Raw genomic sequence first — 16,509 nt, 5'->3', positions numbered from 1 at the left:
GGAGAACTAGGCGGGAGGCCTTAAGAGGTTTTTTTTCACTTAATGACAGTGGCATTTTTGATAATCCACTGTTGAGCCTTTCCGTTGCGGAAGGAGCTTTCCCCTGGCACGATTCTGGTGGGCTTCTCTTCTAGCAGCGATGAAAGTGTGAGTGGTTCCCAAAGCATCTGGGGAGTCAGCATTTCATTCACAGACTTCTTGGAAACTACGACAAAGCACAGGACACCTTGGTGAATGTGCATTTCCAAAAGTAGTAGAGGAATACTTACTGAGTGGCACGGAAGGTCCAGAAACCTGATCTTTACTCTTTATCAAGAGTAACTATCATTTCCAACCTTCTTTATAATTCTGGATCCTTACTCTTCATCAAAACCCAGTTTAAAGTATATTGCCAGTTTAGGATCTTCTTTGCCTGGTCCCACCCCTTTTAAATGATTTCCTCTGCAATTATATTGACACTTCAGTCACAGTTATTATCATGCACTCATTCATGTGCATAAAAGGCCTTTACTCAAAATGTATGTTCTATTGTCTGAGACTGTGACAAACTTTTGCTTCATTTGGCTTCAGTGATACCACTTTAGTCAGGCTCTTTTTCAATCTCCACCTGTTCTTTGCAAGTTTCTATCGTGGGATCTTCTTGCTCCTGCCTTTCCCCACTTTTGGACACTTTTTGCCTTGTAAATATCCCTTGAATCTGTACGCTTATTCCAAACTGCTCTCACCTTGGTTCAGGTCCTATGGTTGACCTCTTACCTTCCTTAATTAAACTTCACAGCTTCCCCCCAAACTGTTCTAAGTGTACTCTTTCCTGATTTGGATGCCTGATAAACAAGGGGCATTATGGGGGGGGGGGGGGGGGGTTGAGGAGATATTAGCTGTTCTTTTGCTTTAAGTGAGAATACTGGTTCAACTCTCCAGCAGATTCATTTTTGTATAGGAAATGCATCATGACAGACTTTATGTACAAAAGCAAACTAAGTATCCTTTGATTTTATTTATGTGTTTTTATTAGGAAAACTGAAAAGTCACCCTAAATCTAAAGAGAAGCTACATACTGAGATATTAAAGAGTTCTCTTTATAATGTAAATTGGGTGCATCCTGTTAAGGATGCATCCTGTGCTCTTGCAAAATTAGAGGAATTCTAATCTAGGTTAGATTCTAGAGAAATTCCCCCACATATGGATTTAAGCTGAACTGCCTCTATCCTACATATGGTATCATTTAAGATTTCACTTCGACTTGACTAAATGGACTATATTAACTATTATATTATCTGACTTATAAAGCTCAAACCATACTTTCCGGGTGAAGTCTCTCTCTTGAAAGAAAAGATACTTGTACATCTGAAATATTCTGGGACTGAAAACAGATATACTATTTAGGACTTTTTTTTTTTTTTTTTTTTTTTTTGGTAGTACTAGGGATGGAACTCAGGGGCTTAGGGGTGCTCTACTACTGAGCTACATTCCCCAGCCATTTTTACTTTTTAATTTTGAGACAGGTTCTTACTAAATTGCCCAGGCTGACCTTCCTGTGTCAGCCAGTGGAGTGACTAGGATTACAGGCACGTACCACCATGCTCACAGGACAAAAAATTTTAAATCCTTAGGCTGGGGTATAGCTCAGAAGTAGAGTGCTTGCCTAGCATGCACCAGTAGTCCCTGGGTTCAATCCCCATCAGCCAAAGGGTGGGGGAAGGATTTTGCTAAGTAAATAATGGAACAAATAATACATAAATATGTCAAAAACTATGAAAGTGGTAGATGATAGAGTTTGGAAAAAACTGCTAGTGCTTTCTTGAAATTTGAGGATTTAAACTTCTTTTAGTTCTCAGCTTTCTTGCTACAAGGGAAAACAATGTCTAGAACCACCATGACAGGTGCCAATCTGCCCATATCTCTTAATCCCTGTAGGTTCTACCTCCAGCCCACATCTCAGTTCAGTAAACCACTGCATTGAGAGAAAAGAGCTTACCATTTTTCCTCATATCCCTTTCACAGACTGGAGCAAAATTGAGCTGAGGGTACATTTTTTTCTGTTTCTTCAAAGCAAACACTTTTGAATACTTTCCTTCACTTTTGAAGTCATTGTCAGTGGAAAACCTTAACAACGACAACAACAGAAGTTCATTTAGTAGACCCTAGGGCAAGGGGTTAATGGTACCAGTCACTTTAAAGTTGGCTACATCCTCAGAGATTCTGTGGGAGAAGAAGGGACAATGCCAAGAGACTGCCCATAGGGACAGAGAGGCAGTATTAGTCAGCTGCAAGGGACATTTATATTACTTAGCACCATAACCATTGGTGCCAAGTTAACTTGGAAGTAACTTCAAAATCTCTTTCTTCTCTGCAAACTAAATAAAAGTTGCTCCAGTAACTAATTTCAAATAGAACTTCTTTTGTCTTTTTGTTCTCATAGCACATTGCTCTAATTCTATAGTTCTTAACTTGTGCTAAGGGTCCATGTCTTTGGTTTCCTCAAAACACAGATTAGAATACAGCACTTTCCTTCACTCTTGAAGTCTTTGTCAGTAGAAAGCTTTAGTTATGCATTACTGTTTCTCTTCCATTAGCATGGAAATGAAGTTGAAGGTCATGTCTAGAAGCTATTAGACATGTTCCCCACAATCAAAATTTTGTGACAAGCATTCTTATTGCCCCCTTTTTCATACAACCTTATCCCAAGCCCCTTGGAGCCCCCTTTCAAGTTTGTTAAATTGTATAGAGAAGAGACAGTAACACAAATAAGGAAAATATAGGAAAGAAATTAAGTAAAAAAAAGAGCCAGAATTTCACCTAAACCATTGTTCTCGCTTGGATGTAGGATCGTCTAGCCGTTTCATAGGGAAGATTGGTTTTAGTCTGGATCTTAACTTTTTTTTCTGAGACATCAGGGGCAGGAAGAAGTTCTCACTGGGTTTTTGATTTTGATGAATTTCCTGTGGCAGAGGGAAGAAGAGAAAGTGAGGAAGTCGGCCCAGTCTCTTGGAACTTCAAGGTTGGACCAAGTTCCTGGACTAAGTTATGATTCCCCTAAAACTATGCAACCAAATATATCAAAGTGGGAAGTGGAAACTCAGAAGCCAGAACCATAGGAAGCAGTGCCCTGAGCCGGAAAATATGTATTCTTTCATTGCCAAATGATTTGTCCAAAGCTTGGTCAGTTTCCTAAGCAATTGATCAAACTTGCCTACTGGCCCTTGGAAGTGAATGGCAGAGGAAGTTGCCCAGTTTGGAGAAGGATTCTATTAGTGAATTTGTTAACAAGTTGAGAAATAGATCCCATATGGAACTCTACCTTCCTTTTTTGGAGATGATTATGTTATCCACATTACTTTCTCCATCTACAGGGATAGGGCCATGGAATGGGATGTTTTGTGAGGTAATAATTTCATCATTCTTAAAGGTCATAGAATTGAGGATTTTCAGTCTTAAAAGTTATCCTGTATGACTGTTCATCTGATACTTTTATCCCCTCAATTTCATTATCAAGTGATCAGTCTTCCTATGCTTCAAAACAAAACATAAAATAATTTCATCTTTGATCAGCTATCTCCCTATAACTTTTACCCAGTAATCCAATCAGAGCAAATCTAATGCCTCTTTCACAGACAAATTTTTGAAGAAATCTGTCATGTTCCTCCTAAGCCCTATTTCTTCCAGGCTGAACATTGCCAATATCTTGAAGTTTTCCTCATATGACATGGTTTTGTTTCCCTTATTCTCCTGATTTATCTCATTTGAGAAAGTTACAATTTATATTTTCCCCCAACATGTGGCAATCTGAAATAAAAACTATATTCTCACCTTAGGGATTGCATGACACCAACCCCATTTAAAGTGTCTACTAAAAAATCATTATCACTTCTGATAACCTTCCCTAACTACACTATCTAAAGTTGTCATTCACAGTCCATCCATTTATCTTGCTTTGGCATGGTGTCTATCATGTTATGTAGTTTCTGTATGATGTTTAACTTCCTTATGGTCTGTCTACCTCGCTAGAATTAAACTTCATTGAAACAAAGACTGGTTAGTCACATATATACATATACATATATATTTTTTGGGGGACCAGATATTGAATTTAGGGGCACTCAACCACTGAGCCACATACCCAAACCTATTTTGTATTTTATTTAGAGACAGGGTCTCACTGAGTTGTTTAGTGCATCACCATTGCTGAGGCTGGCTTTGAACTTGTGATCTTCCTGACTCAGCCTCCTGAGCCACTGGGATTGCAGGCATGTGCCACTATGCCCAGCTAGTCATAATATATTGCTACTACCTCTAATGGTGCTTGGCACATAATAGGTTCTCAACAAATATTGTTTGAATGAATGAAAGAATGAATGAATGACCAACCTATTCATTGTCATGTCAAGCTTTTTCTTTCAGAATGTTAAGTCCTTTAAAGCTGCTGCTGAACCATGATTTCTTAATTCTGAACTCATTGTCTTTAATTGGTTTTAGTTTTATTAAAATCTATTCAAGTTACCTCAACTAATAGGTGTTTTAGTGAAAGAGCAAATGTGTCTAGGAAGTAAAGACATAGCCAATGACTCAGCCATTAAAAAGAGCAGAAACCTTAGTAGAACTGTATTTCATGGCAAAAAAAAAAAAAAAAACTAAAAAGATATTTGGAGTCCAAAATGGCACTATAAAAGATCCACCATTTTGACTCTCGCATATCACTAACATGTCCCTCCTACTTTCTCCCTGCTTCCTTCTTCTCTACCTTGTTCATTCCTCTCTCTCTTTCCCCTACCTTCTCCTTCTGTATTTCTATTTTCCTATAAATTCAACCCACCCATACCCTACTTTCACGGCCCCTGCAGTACCCCTCTTCCTCATGTTTTGGTTCATGGCTTTACTCTGTGAGTCCTTTCTGCTTTCATTCTTACTGCTTTCCCAATTCAGGTTGCCTGGAAGCAAGAATCTGAGTCGCTCAGGAATGTCAGTTATTACTAAGCTGGTTGACTTCTGTTTTGTTTGGGTTCATTTTGGTTTGGGGGTACCAATCCATACCACAGATCACTAACCAGACTATGAATTATGCTTCACTGGGTCCACTATCCTTCTCTGGTCCATGCTAGAAGTAGAAATAGGTCAAATTGTACAAAACAGAATAGGGGATATTCCCTTTTTCAGGAGACTGTGCGAAGAGCCATTTCACTTAAAAGGGACTGTAACAGTCATCACTGTGATAGACACACTAGTATCATTCTACAATTTGCCTACTGGAACCCACACTCTTCTTCTACAGGACCTGGGCAAAGTAAAAGAATGCTTTTCATGTATACAATACTAAATTCACAAAAGATTGTCTTTCCCAGTCAGGGAATGAGAAGATGCAGCACGAATATTAAAGAGCCATTGTAGATATTGCAAAATCAGTCTTTAACAATCAGAGCCTAACTTTGTCTATTAATTCAATTTAGTCAGTTCCACAATTTGCTCATGAATATGATCAGGTTCTGCACCTGACCAGCTGTTGGAAGAAAGCTCTTCCTGCACCAGGTTACATGTTAGCCTTGTATTTCCTTCTCTGTGTTGAGCAGGGCAATCCTAGCCTGGCATTTATTTCTCTCTCAGTGCACATTATACCCATTAACAGGAGAAATGACCTCTGCATTTACTTTCAAAGTGCACCCGAGAGACCACAAGCAATGAATTCATTAATTCCTTTGTCAGTATATTCCATTAGATATTAACATTTTATCTTCTACTTGAAGAGGATACTCTGATTGCTATCCATCTAGGAACTAAGGAAACACTGACTCCAAATGCACCACATTTTATTATAAGTGTCTCTCTTGGGATACCGCGTTTCCAGAATCTAATTTCTATCAAGATTCTTTTGTTTGCACTTTCACTTATCTCATTTAATTTCTTCCTGTTAGATTAAGCCCTCTCTCAAGGCTGTCAAGATCTTTCTTAGATCCTGATGCCTAAATATCTCTTAAATCAATTTGCTTTATTTCCTCTGCTATTGACTTAGTTCAAATATTCAGTATCTCTCATTTTGACTATTATAGTAACATGAAAACTAATCTTTCTAGTTTTTGTCTCTTGGATTACTAATGCACCTTCTTCAACCTGCAAAATGCTCTTTCTAAAACGCAAATTTGATTACATCCTTTTATCTCCTACCATTTACTCTCTACATCTCCCTGAATGTGCCTGGCTTTCTCACGTCTCCATGCCTCCACACGCTTCCCTCTGATTGGAACATTCTCCTATTCTTTTGTCGTGAGTCACCTCCTTGATTACTCCCTTTTCCCCAACAGAGGTACTGTTCTCTATTCTATGTTACTTCTATATCTTGTCGATTCTTCAATTATTCATATATCCTGGTGGGTTAGAGTTACTTTTTTATATCTTACTTTTTTTGATCTTTTGGATTCCAACTTCCTTCAAGATAGAAACTGTCCTGTGATCCATCTTTATAATCTGGTTCTTACCTTATTGAGTGCTCAGCAATTGTTTATTGAATGGCATTTGAACATCTTTAACCTATAATGGAGTTCCAAATGTCTATCTGTGGTAATGGTTAATTTCCTTTTCCCCTCTCCTATCATCCAGAAGCAATGGGTATAACTCAATTGACTCTCTTCTCATTTAGATATCCGCTTTTCTTCATTACTCATTTCCTGATTCATCTTTTACTATTTTATTCTCGATTACAAAGCCCGTGGACAGTTTCCCCTTTGTTACAAATGTCTTTGATCAAATACTCAAGAAGAACACTTTCTAATTTACACCCCATCTTCTCCCTGAAATAAAGTTTCATGACTTAAGCTGATAGAATTCCTATTCTGCCTATTTGCCGAGCCCTCCAGATTCTGTTTTGTGAAGTATATATCCAGAAATGAGAAGGAAGAGGTAGTTTCCTGAGTACCATTCTCCATGTTGTTAGTTCCTTAATCCAGATTAATTAATTAATTCCTAATTCTTCAGAGTTCATACTTGAGTTGCCAGGAAAATCCCTGGGTGCCTTACCTCGAGCAGTAACTTCTGGGAAAAGTATTTTGGAGTGCCATCCTTTTCCTGCTGGTTGATTGAGTAGGGAGGTGGGTTATTGGTCATAATCAGTAAGGTCAAATCCTGATCAAACTCGGTTACTTTTAACATGAAGCTGGTGGTTTTCCTGTTTTGATCCAGGAATTTCTGTAGTACAGTGGATTTCAAAGGTTCATAGTACCGGGCCTGAGCAGATAGGTTTCCAGAGAGACAAAGAGATTAGATCAAGAGAAGACTAGCAAACCAATTGACTCATCTTTCTTCTCTGTGGGGTAGAGTGAGAGGTTGAGCAGTGACTGGGAAAATCTGTCCCCAAAACTGTTGATCCAAAACCACAGGAAACTCTTTGTCCCTGACTTCCTTCAGAGTATTAATTCCCCTGCAAAAAGACCCAGGGGCTGAGGCAAGGCAACAGAAATGTTCACACAGGAACAGGAAAAAAATGATTTAATTCTTAAAAAAAAAAAAAAAAGGTGTAACATAGTGTTCAGCACAGTGGGGCAAACCAAGAAGTTTTTTTGTGACTCAATGTTACTGGTCTTGTCTCAGCCACCATTTCTGAGGCAGAGAGTTTAACAAGGGACCCAAGCCCCTTGCTCAGGGAGTTCTCTAGGAGCATGCGCAGCTTCTCTTACTTCCCACCTGCAGACACCTCTCCCCTGGCACAGCAGCCCTTACAGGCTTTCATAAGCACAACTAGAAAGAAAAGACAGTCAAGAAACACACAGCATGTCACTTAAAAGCGTGGGAGGGCAAGGGCCGGCCCACTAAATTTGCTTTTCCAGCAATAGGATTAGAGAGAGAGGAAGGGAGGGGGAGAACTTGGATTATACATATGTTCTCCCTGATTATAAATATGTTTTCTCAACTTAAAAATTACCAACTGCGAGGACCACTTTCTGCCCAGGTCTCCCCTCCCACCTCACCACCAGGATCCGAGCTCTGCCTCAAACCTTATATTTCCAAGGCTGCTCTGCCTCCCTGTCCTGGGAAGGGGACCGTGGCATTGGGAGGTTATCAGGGAATTAGGGGTACTGTGTGGTGGGCCTCTGCCCTGCTGCTAAATTTGTCCTTAGAGATCTCTTGGGGAAATATTTTTCCACCTACCAAATTTGGATGAACTGAGTAATACCGAAGGTTCTTTAGGACAAATTTGGATTGCCCGGTGTAATCAAAAACCTAAAGGCAATAAAAAGAAATATTGGTTTCAAGTTACTCCTCCTTATCTCACCTTAGTCTCACTAAAAAGGGCTGTCCAATGCACACTAATGGAAAACACTGGCCTTCATGTTTTGCACCCTGGTTTTCTGGAATGAAAGCCACAGCAAGGAGAGCAGGGGTCTGAGAGGGACGTTTGTAAAGGAAATGAAGACCAGACTTATGAAATGTCAGATAAGGCTCTTTCAAGGTGAAGTAGACAAGCATAGCATCCACGCTTAGACAGGGACAAATCCCCAAGGAATCACACCCCTTGCTCTGCCTTTTCCTTATCTATAGGGGTCAGATGGAGTGGCCATCAACCTGGAGGACTATCTTGAAGGAGAAAAGCAAGTTACAAAAGGGCAATAAACCGGGGGTTGTGGATGCTAGGGGGCCATCAGGACAAGTCTGTCAATAGGGCTGGGAACAAACAGAGAAAGGGAGAAGAGAGTGCATTTTGCATTTTTGAACATCTCTCTATGATTCTTCCAAAAACGTTACAAAAAGTAATTGAATTTTAGTATTGCTCTACTACTTTCTATTGTTGCGGTGGTGGTCTAGCTGGTTATTTGTGGATTTTTTAGCATTCTCCTCTGGTAGTAGAGGAGCTGAGCCTCCTTCATCCCCAGCCTCCTGCTCCCAGCAGTGCTACCTCCTTCTTGCTTAGCCCTAGGTTGTTTAAGTATGAACCCAAGGGAGGAACACAAGGAATGCGTTGTGTATGAATATAAGGAGTTGAAAGCTCCGAATTACCTTCTTTTGCCTTGGCAAAGTCAGAAATTTGGGGGGAAATAAAGGTAGGGAGCATGATCCTATTTTTGGATCAGCATTTCTAAAGATAGCTGCACCCACCAGGAGGTGATATGGTTCAGTGTGGCGCAGGGGAAAAGAGACAAGCATGGGAAGGTGCATAAAGCAAGAAGGCAAACTGAGAAGAGGGAAGAAGTCAAGAATGGGACACAAGTGGGAGAGGAGTCGTTACTCCCCTCTGGGAGGAATATTGCAATTCTTGGGGGTTGGAAGAGGATGGAAAGAAGAATACACTCCATTTATTCCTTTTGGAAGGGTGAGATGAAATATGGGACAAATCCAAAGATACAGTTATTTAATTTTTATTATCTTTTGGAAAACCTAAATCTGTTTGTTCAAAACAAAAATATACTATGAAAAGCCTGTTCTGCAAATATATGTAACATTTAACTATTAGAGGTCTAAGAAAAGTTTACTGGGGAGACAGGTATGAAGACTTTTTTTCTTTAAAATATTTTTTTTAATATTTTGAGGAGGAAAAGTCCCTGGGGATTTTTTTTTTTTGTAAATGTCAGAATGCCTTTATTTTATTGATTATGTGGTGCTGAGGATTGAACCAGTGCCTCACATGTGCTAGGCAAGCAATCTGCCACTGAGCCACACCCCAGCCCCTGAAAATGTTTTTAACTCCTGAATTTTTTCTGAGGAATTGAAACTTTGTTCCAAATTAGCTTCCAGTGGTTGACTAAACCCACAAGATTGTCCAAGTTGGAATATGTTTTTAGTTTTATCATGTTGACTTGCATTATTGCTGGCTGATGAAATAAAAGCTGGCCTGGTAAATTCACTTGAATATGACAAAGCTGGGAAAGCAACCAAGAGTTCTGCTACAAGCGGCAGCCATAAAGTCCAGGTAAATCAGGGGTTAACACTCCCTCACTCCCTGAGATAGATTTCTGGTTCCTGGGTTCCGTGCCCTGATTTGTTGCTGATGTTTGTCTCTTTTTTTTCCCCTATGCTTCTGTCTTTCACAAAATGAAGATAAATTAATGTTGTTCTGTATATCAGCTTTTACCCCTTTTACTTTACCACCAAGAAGTCTGTAGCCCCAGCTGGTAAGCACTCCAAGCAAACCCAAAGATTACACGTGAATGCGTGCTACTGCTCTTCCTTACCTCTTCACTATCAGCAGCTATTCCTTTCTCAGGCTTATCTGGCTTCTTTGATAAAGTCTTTGGTTTGCCATTTTGAAACCTGAAAAAGAGACAGAACATCCACCAGCATTTGCTGACTCAGCATCCTGGCCTTCTGCATGTTCTCAGTCTCCTTCAGCTAAGTTTAGGAGCCTAATTTAGATTATTAATTAGGTGATCACAAATTGAATATGTGGTAAAGAATCATATTTGTTATTCAGCCTTCATACTGGAGAAAATTCTAGTTTAAAGGGTTGACTGTGAGACATCTAGGAGATTGACTAACATCCAGATGAATTGTTTTCTTCTAAGATAGAAGTTTTTTTTTTTTTTTATTTTTTTATTGTTGGTTGTTCAAAACATTACATAGTTCTTGATATATCATATTTCACACTTTGATTCAAGTGGGTTATGAACTCCCATTTTTACCCCATATACAAATTGCAGAATCACATCAGTTACACATCCATTGATTTACATATTGCCATACTAGTGTCTGTTGTATTCTGCTGCCTTTCCTATCCTCTACTATCCCCCCTCCCCTCCCCTCCCCTCCCCTCTTCTCTCTCTACCCCCTCTACTGTCATTCATTTCTCCCCCTTGTATTATTTTCCCCTTTCCCCTCACTTCCTCTTGTATGAAATTTTGTATAACCCTGAGGGTCTCCTTCCATTTCCATGCAATTTCCCTTCTCTCTCCCTTTCCCTCCCACCTCTCATCCCTGTTTAATGTTAATCTTCTTCTCCTGCTCTTCATCCCTACTCTGTTCTTAGTTACTCTCCTTATATCAAAGAAGACATTTGGCATTTGTTTTTAGGGATTGGCTAGCTTCACTTAGCATAATCTGCTCTAATGCCATCCATTTCCCTGCAAATTCTATGATTTTGTCATTTTTTAATGCAGAGTAATACACCATTGTGTATAAATGCCACATTTTTTTTTATCCATTCGTCTATTGAAGGGCATCTAGGTTGGTTCCACAGTCTTGCTATTGTGAATTGTGCTGCTATGAACATCGATGTAGCAGTGTCCCTGTAGCATGCTCTTTTTAGATCTTTTTTTTTTATTTTTATTTTTTTTATTGTTGGTTGTTCAAAACATTACATAGTTCTTGATATATCATCTTTCACACTTTGCTTCAAGTGGGTTATGAACTCCCATTTTTAGCCCATATACAGATTGCAGAATCATATCAATTACACATCCATTGATTTACATATTGCCATACTAGTGACTGTCGTGTTCTGCTACCTTTCCTATCCTCTACTATCCCCCCTCCCCTCCCATCCCCTCCCCTCTTCTCTCTCTACCCCCTCTACTGACCTTCATTTCTCCCCCTTGTATTATTTTTCCCTTACCCCTCATTTCCTCCTGTATGTTCTTTTGTATAACCCTGAGGGTCTCCTTCCATTTCCATGCAATTTCCCTTTTCTCTCCCTTTCCCTCCCACCTCTCATCTCTGTTTAATGTTAATCTTCTTCTCATGCTCTTCATCCCTACTCTGTTCTTAGTTACTCTCCTTATATCAAAGAAGACATTTGGCATTTGTTTTTAGGGATTGGCTAGCTTCACTTAGCATAATCTGCTCTAATGCCACCATTTCCCTGCAAATTCTATGATTTTGTCATTTTTTAATGCAGAGTAATACTCCATTGTGTATAAATGCCACTTTTTTTAATCCATTCGTCTATTGAAGGGCATCTGGGTTGGTTCCACAGTCTTGCTATTGTGAATTGAGCTGCTATGAACATCGATGTAGCAGTGTCCCTGTAGCATGCTCTTTTTAGGTCTTTAGGGAATAGACCGAGAAGGGGAATAGCTGGGTCAAATGGTGGCTCCATTCCCAGCTTTCCAAGAAATCTCCATACTGCTTTCCAAATTGGCTGCACCAATTTGCAGTCCCACCAGCAATGTACAAGTGTACCCTTTTCCCCACATCCTCGCCAGCACTTGTTGTTGTTTGACTTCATAATGGCTGCCAATCTTACTGGAGTGAGATGGTATCTTAGGGTGGTTTTGATTTGCATTTCTCTGACTGCTAGAGATGGTGAGCATTTTTTCATGTACTTGTTGATTGATTGTATGTCCTCCTCTGAGAAGTGTCTGTTCAGGTCCTTGGCCCATTTGTTGATTGGGTTGTTTGTTATCTTATTGTCTAATTTTTTGAGTTCTTTGTATACTCTGGATATTAGGGCTCTATCTGAAGTGTGAGGAGTAAAGATTTGTTCCCAGGATGTAGGCTCTCTATTTACCTCTCTTATTGTTTCTTTTGCTGAGAAAAAAATTTTTAGTTTGAGTAAGTCCCATTTGTTGATTCTAGTTATTAACTTTTGTGCTATGGGTGTTCTATTGAGGAATTTGGAGCCCAACCCCACAGTATGTAGATTGTAGCCAACTTTTTCTTCTATCAGACGGCGTGTCTCTGATTTGATATCAAGCTCCTTGATCCATTTTGAATTAACTTTTGTGCATGGCGAGAGAAAGGGATTCAGTTTCATTTTGTTGCATATGGATTTCCAGTTTTCCCAGCACCATTTGTTGAAGATGCTATCCTTCCTCCATTGCATGCTTTTAGCCCCTTTATCAAATATAAGATAGTTGTAGTTTTGTGGATTGGTTTCTGTGTCCTCTATTCTGTACCATTGGTCCACCCGCCTGTTTTGGTCCCAGTACCATGCTGTTTTTGTTACTATTGCTCTGTAGTATATTTTGAAGTCTGGTATCGCTATACCGCCTGATTCACCTTTCCTGCTTAGCATTGTTTTTGCTATTCTGGGTCTTTTATTTTTCCATATGAATTTCATGATTGCTTTCTCTATTTCTACAAGAAATGCCATTGGGATTTTGATTGGCATTGCATTAAACCTATAGAGAACTTTTGGTAATATCGCCATTTTGATGATGTTAGTTCTGCCTATCCATGAACAGGGTATATTTTTCCATCTTCTAAGATCTTCTATTTCTCTCTTTAGGGTTCTGTAGTTTTCATTGTATAAGTCTTTCACCTCTTTTGTTAGGTTGATTCCCAAGTATTTTATTTTTTTTGAGGATATTGTGAATGGAGTGGTTGTCCTCATTTCCATTTCAGAGGATTTGTCGCTGATATACAGGAATGCCTTTGATTTATGCGTGTTGATTTTATATCCTGCCACTTTGCTGAATTCATTTATTAGCTCTAATAGTTTCTTTGTAGAGCCTTTTGGGTCTGCTAGGTATAGAATCATGTCACCTGCAAATAGTGATAATTTAAGTTCTTCTTTTTCTATTTTTATGCCTTTAATTTCTTTCATCTGTCTAATTGCTCTGGCCAGTGTTTCGAGAACTATGTTGAACAGAAGTGGTGAGAGAGGGCATCCCTGTCTTGTTCCAGATTTTAGAGGGAATGCCTTCAATTTTTCTCCATTCAGAATGATGCTAGCCTGAGGCTTAGCATAGATTGCTTTTACAATACTGAGGTATGTTCCTGTTATCCCTAGTTTTTCTAGAGTTTTGAACATAAAGGGATGCTGTACTTTGTCGAATGCTTTTTCCGCATCTATCGAGATGATCATATGGTTCTTGTTTTTAAGTCTATTGATGTGGTGAATAACATTTATTGATTTCCGTATATTGAACCAGCCTTGCATCCCAGGGATGAATCCTACTTGATCATGGTGCACAATTTTTTTGATATGTTTTTGTATCCGATTCGCCAGAATTTTATTGAGGATTTTTGCGTCTAGGTTCATTAGAGATATTGGTCTGTAGTTTTCTTTCTTTGAAGTGTCTTTGTCTGGTTTAGGAATCAGGGTGATGTTGGCCTCGTAGAATGAATTTGGAAGTTCTCCCTCTTTTTCTGTTTCCTGAAGTAGCTTGAAAAGTATTGGTATTAGTTCCTCTTTAAAGGTTTTGTAAAACTCTGCTGTATACCCATCCGGTCCTGGGCTTTTCTTAGTTGGTAGTCTTTTGATGGTTTCTTCTATTTCCTCAATTGATATTGGTCTGTTTAGGTTGTCTATATCCTCCTGACTCAATCTGGGCAGATCGTATGACTTAAGATATTTATCAATGCCTTCACTATCTTCTAATTTATTGGAGTATAAGGATTCAAAATAATTTCTGATTATCTTCTGTATTTCTGAAGTGTCTGTTGTGATATTGCCTTTTTCATCCCGTATGCTAGTAATTTGAGTTCTCTCTCTTCTTCTCTTCATTAGCATGGCTAAGGGTCTGTCGATTTTATTTATTTTTTCAAAGAACCAACTTTTAGTTTTGTCAATTTTTTCAATTGTTTCTTTTGTTTCAATTTCATTAATTTCAGCTCTGATTTTAATTATTTCTTGCCTTCTACTTCTTTTGCTGTTGTTTTGCTCTTCTTTTTCTAGGATTTTGAGATGAAGTATGAGATCATTTATTTGTTGGTTTTTTTCTTTTTTTAAGGAATGAACTCCAAGCAATGAATTTTCCTCTTAGAACTGCTTTCAATGTGTCCCATAGATTCCGATATGTTGTGTCTGCGTTTTCATTTATCTCTAAGAATTTTTTAATTTCCTCCTTGATGTCTTCTATAACCCATTGATCATTCAGTAACCTATTGTTCATTCTCCAAGTGACGCATGATTTTTCCTTCCTTCTTTTATCGTTGATTTTCAGTTTCATTCCATTTTGATCAGATAAGATGCATGGTATTATCTCTACTCCTTTATATTGTCTAAGAGTTGCCCTGTGACATAATATATGATCTATTTTTGAGAAGGATCCATGTGCTGCTGAGAAAAAAGTGTAACTGCTTGATGTTGGGTGGTATATTCTATATATGTCAATTAAGTCTAGGTTATTAATTGTGTTATTGAGTTCTATAGTTTCCTTATTCAACTTTTGTTTGGAAGATCTGTCCAGTGGTGAGAGAGGTGTGATTATTGTATGGTGGTCATTAGCCATGCTAATGAATAGACCACCATGATTATTGTATGGTGGTCTATTAGACTCTTGAACTTGAGAAAAGTTTGTTTGATGAACATAGCTGCACCATTGTTTGGGGCATATATATTTATGATTGTTATGTCTTGTTGGTGTATGGTTCCCTTGAGCAGTATGTAGTGTCCCTCTTTATCCCTTTTGATTAACTTTGGCTTGAAATCTATTTTATTTGATATGAGTATGGACACTCCTGCTTGTTTCCAAAGTCCATATGAGTGATATGATTTTTCCCAACCTTTCACCTTCAGCCTATGTATGTCTTTTCCTATCAAATGCGTCTCCTGTAGGCAGCATATTGTTGGGTCTTGTTTTGTTATCCATTCTACTAGCCTGTGTCTCTTAATTGGTGAGTTTAAGCCATTAACATTTAGGGTTATTATTGAGATATGGGTTGTTCTTCCAGCCATATTTGTTTATTTATGTTACTAAACATGGTTTGTTTTCCTCTTTGATTATTTTTCCCCCCTTTACTGTCCTACCTCCCACTGTTGGTTTTCATTGTTATTTTCCATTTCCTCTTCCTGTAATGTTTTGCCGAGGATGTTTTGAAGAGATCGTTTTCTAGCTGCAAATTCTTTTAACTTTTATTTATCGTGGAAGGTTTTAATTTCATCTTCCATCCTGAAGCTTAATTTCGCTGGATACACAATTCTTGGTTGGAACCCCTTTTCTTTCAGTGTTTGAAATATGTTATTCCAGGATCTTCTAGCTTTCAGAGTCTGTGTTGAAAGATCAGCTGTTATCCTGATTGGTTTACCCCTAAATGTAATCTGCTTCCTTTCTCTTGTAGCTTTTAAAATTCTCTCCTTATTCTGTATGTTGGGCATCTTCATTATAATGTGTCTAGGTGTGGATCTCTTATGATTTTGCACATTCGGCATCCTGTAGGCTTCTTGGATTTGGGATTCTGTCTCATTCTTCAAGTCTGGGAACTTTTCTCGTATTATTTCTTTGAATAGATTGCTCATTCCTTTGGTTTGAACCGCTATCCCTTCCTGTATCCCAATGACTCTTAAGTTTGGTCTCTTTATGTTATCCCATATTTCTTGGATGTTCTGCTCATGGTTTCTTAACAGTCTTGCTGAGCTGTCTATGTTCTTTTCAAGTTGAAATACTTTGTCTTCATTGTCTGATGTTCTATCTTCTAAGTGTTCTACTCTGCTGGTAGTATTCTCAATTGAGTTTTTAAGTTGGTTTATTGCTTCCTGCATTTCTAGGATTTCAGTTTGTTTGTTTTTTATAACCTCTATCTCCCTGTATAGTTGATCTTTTGCTTCCTGGATTTGTTTGTGTAATTCATTGTCGAAGTGATCTTTCATTGTCTGATTTTGCTGTCTAATGTCTTCCTTGAGACTCCAGATCATCTGAAGCATGTATATCC

At 38.6% G+C, this 16,509-nt stretch overlaps 1 protein-coding gene across 1 annotated transcript in view; it reads right to left on the bottom strand.

Moving 5' to 3' along the window:
• Nucleotides 1-35: 35 nt before the first annotated feature.
• Nucleotides 36-16,509, bottom strand: part of Tsga13 (testis specific 13) — a 51,568-nt gene continuing 35,094 nt past the window's right edge. Inside the window, exons 3-8 of the mRNA XM_071608562.1 lie at nt 10,152-10,230; nt 8,134-8,205; nt 7,006-7,212; nt 2,800-2,942; nt 1,979-2,106; nt 36-205 (exon numbers count right to left, since the gene is read on the bottom strand). Coding sequence (XP_071464663.1) covers nt 36-205; nt 1,979-2,106; nt 2,800-2,942; nt 7,006-7,212; nt 8,134-8,205; nt 10,152-10,230 — 799 coding nt within the window. The remainder of the gene's footprint in view (nt 206-1,978; nt 2,107-2,799; nt 2,943-7,005; nt 7,213-8,133; nt 8,206-10,151; nt 10,231-16,509) is intronic.

The sequence above is a fragment of the Marmota flaviventris genome, chromosome 1 (genome assembly GCF_047511675.1).
Source record: "Marmota flaviventris isolate mMarFla1 chromosome 1, mMarFla1.hap1, whole genome shotgun sequence".
Taxonomy (NCBI): domain Eukaryota; kingdom Metazoa; phylum Chordata; class Mammalia; order Rodentia; family Sciuridae; genus Marmota; species Marmota flaviventris.
The sequence above is the reverse complement of the archived record's forward strand: the minus strand, read 5'-3'. Positions and strand labels throughout refer to the sequence as shown.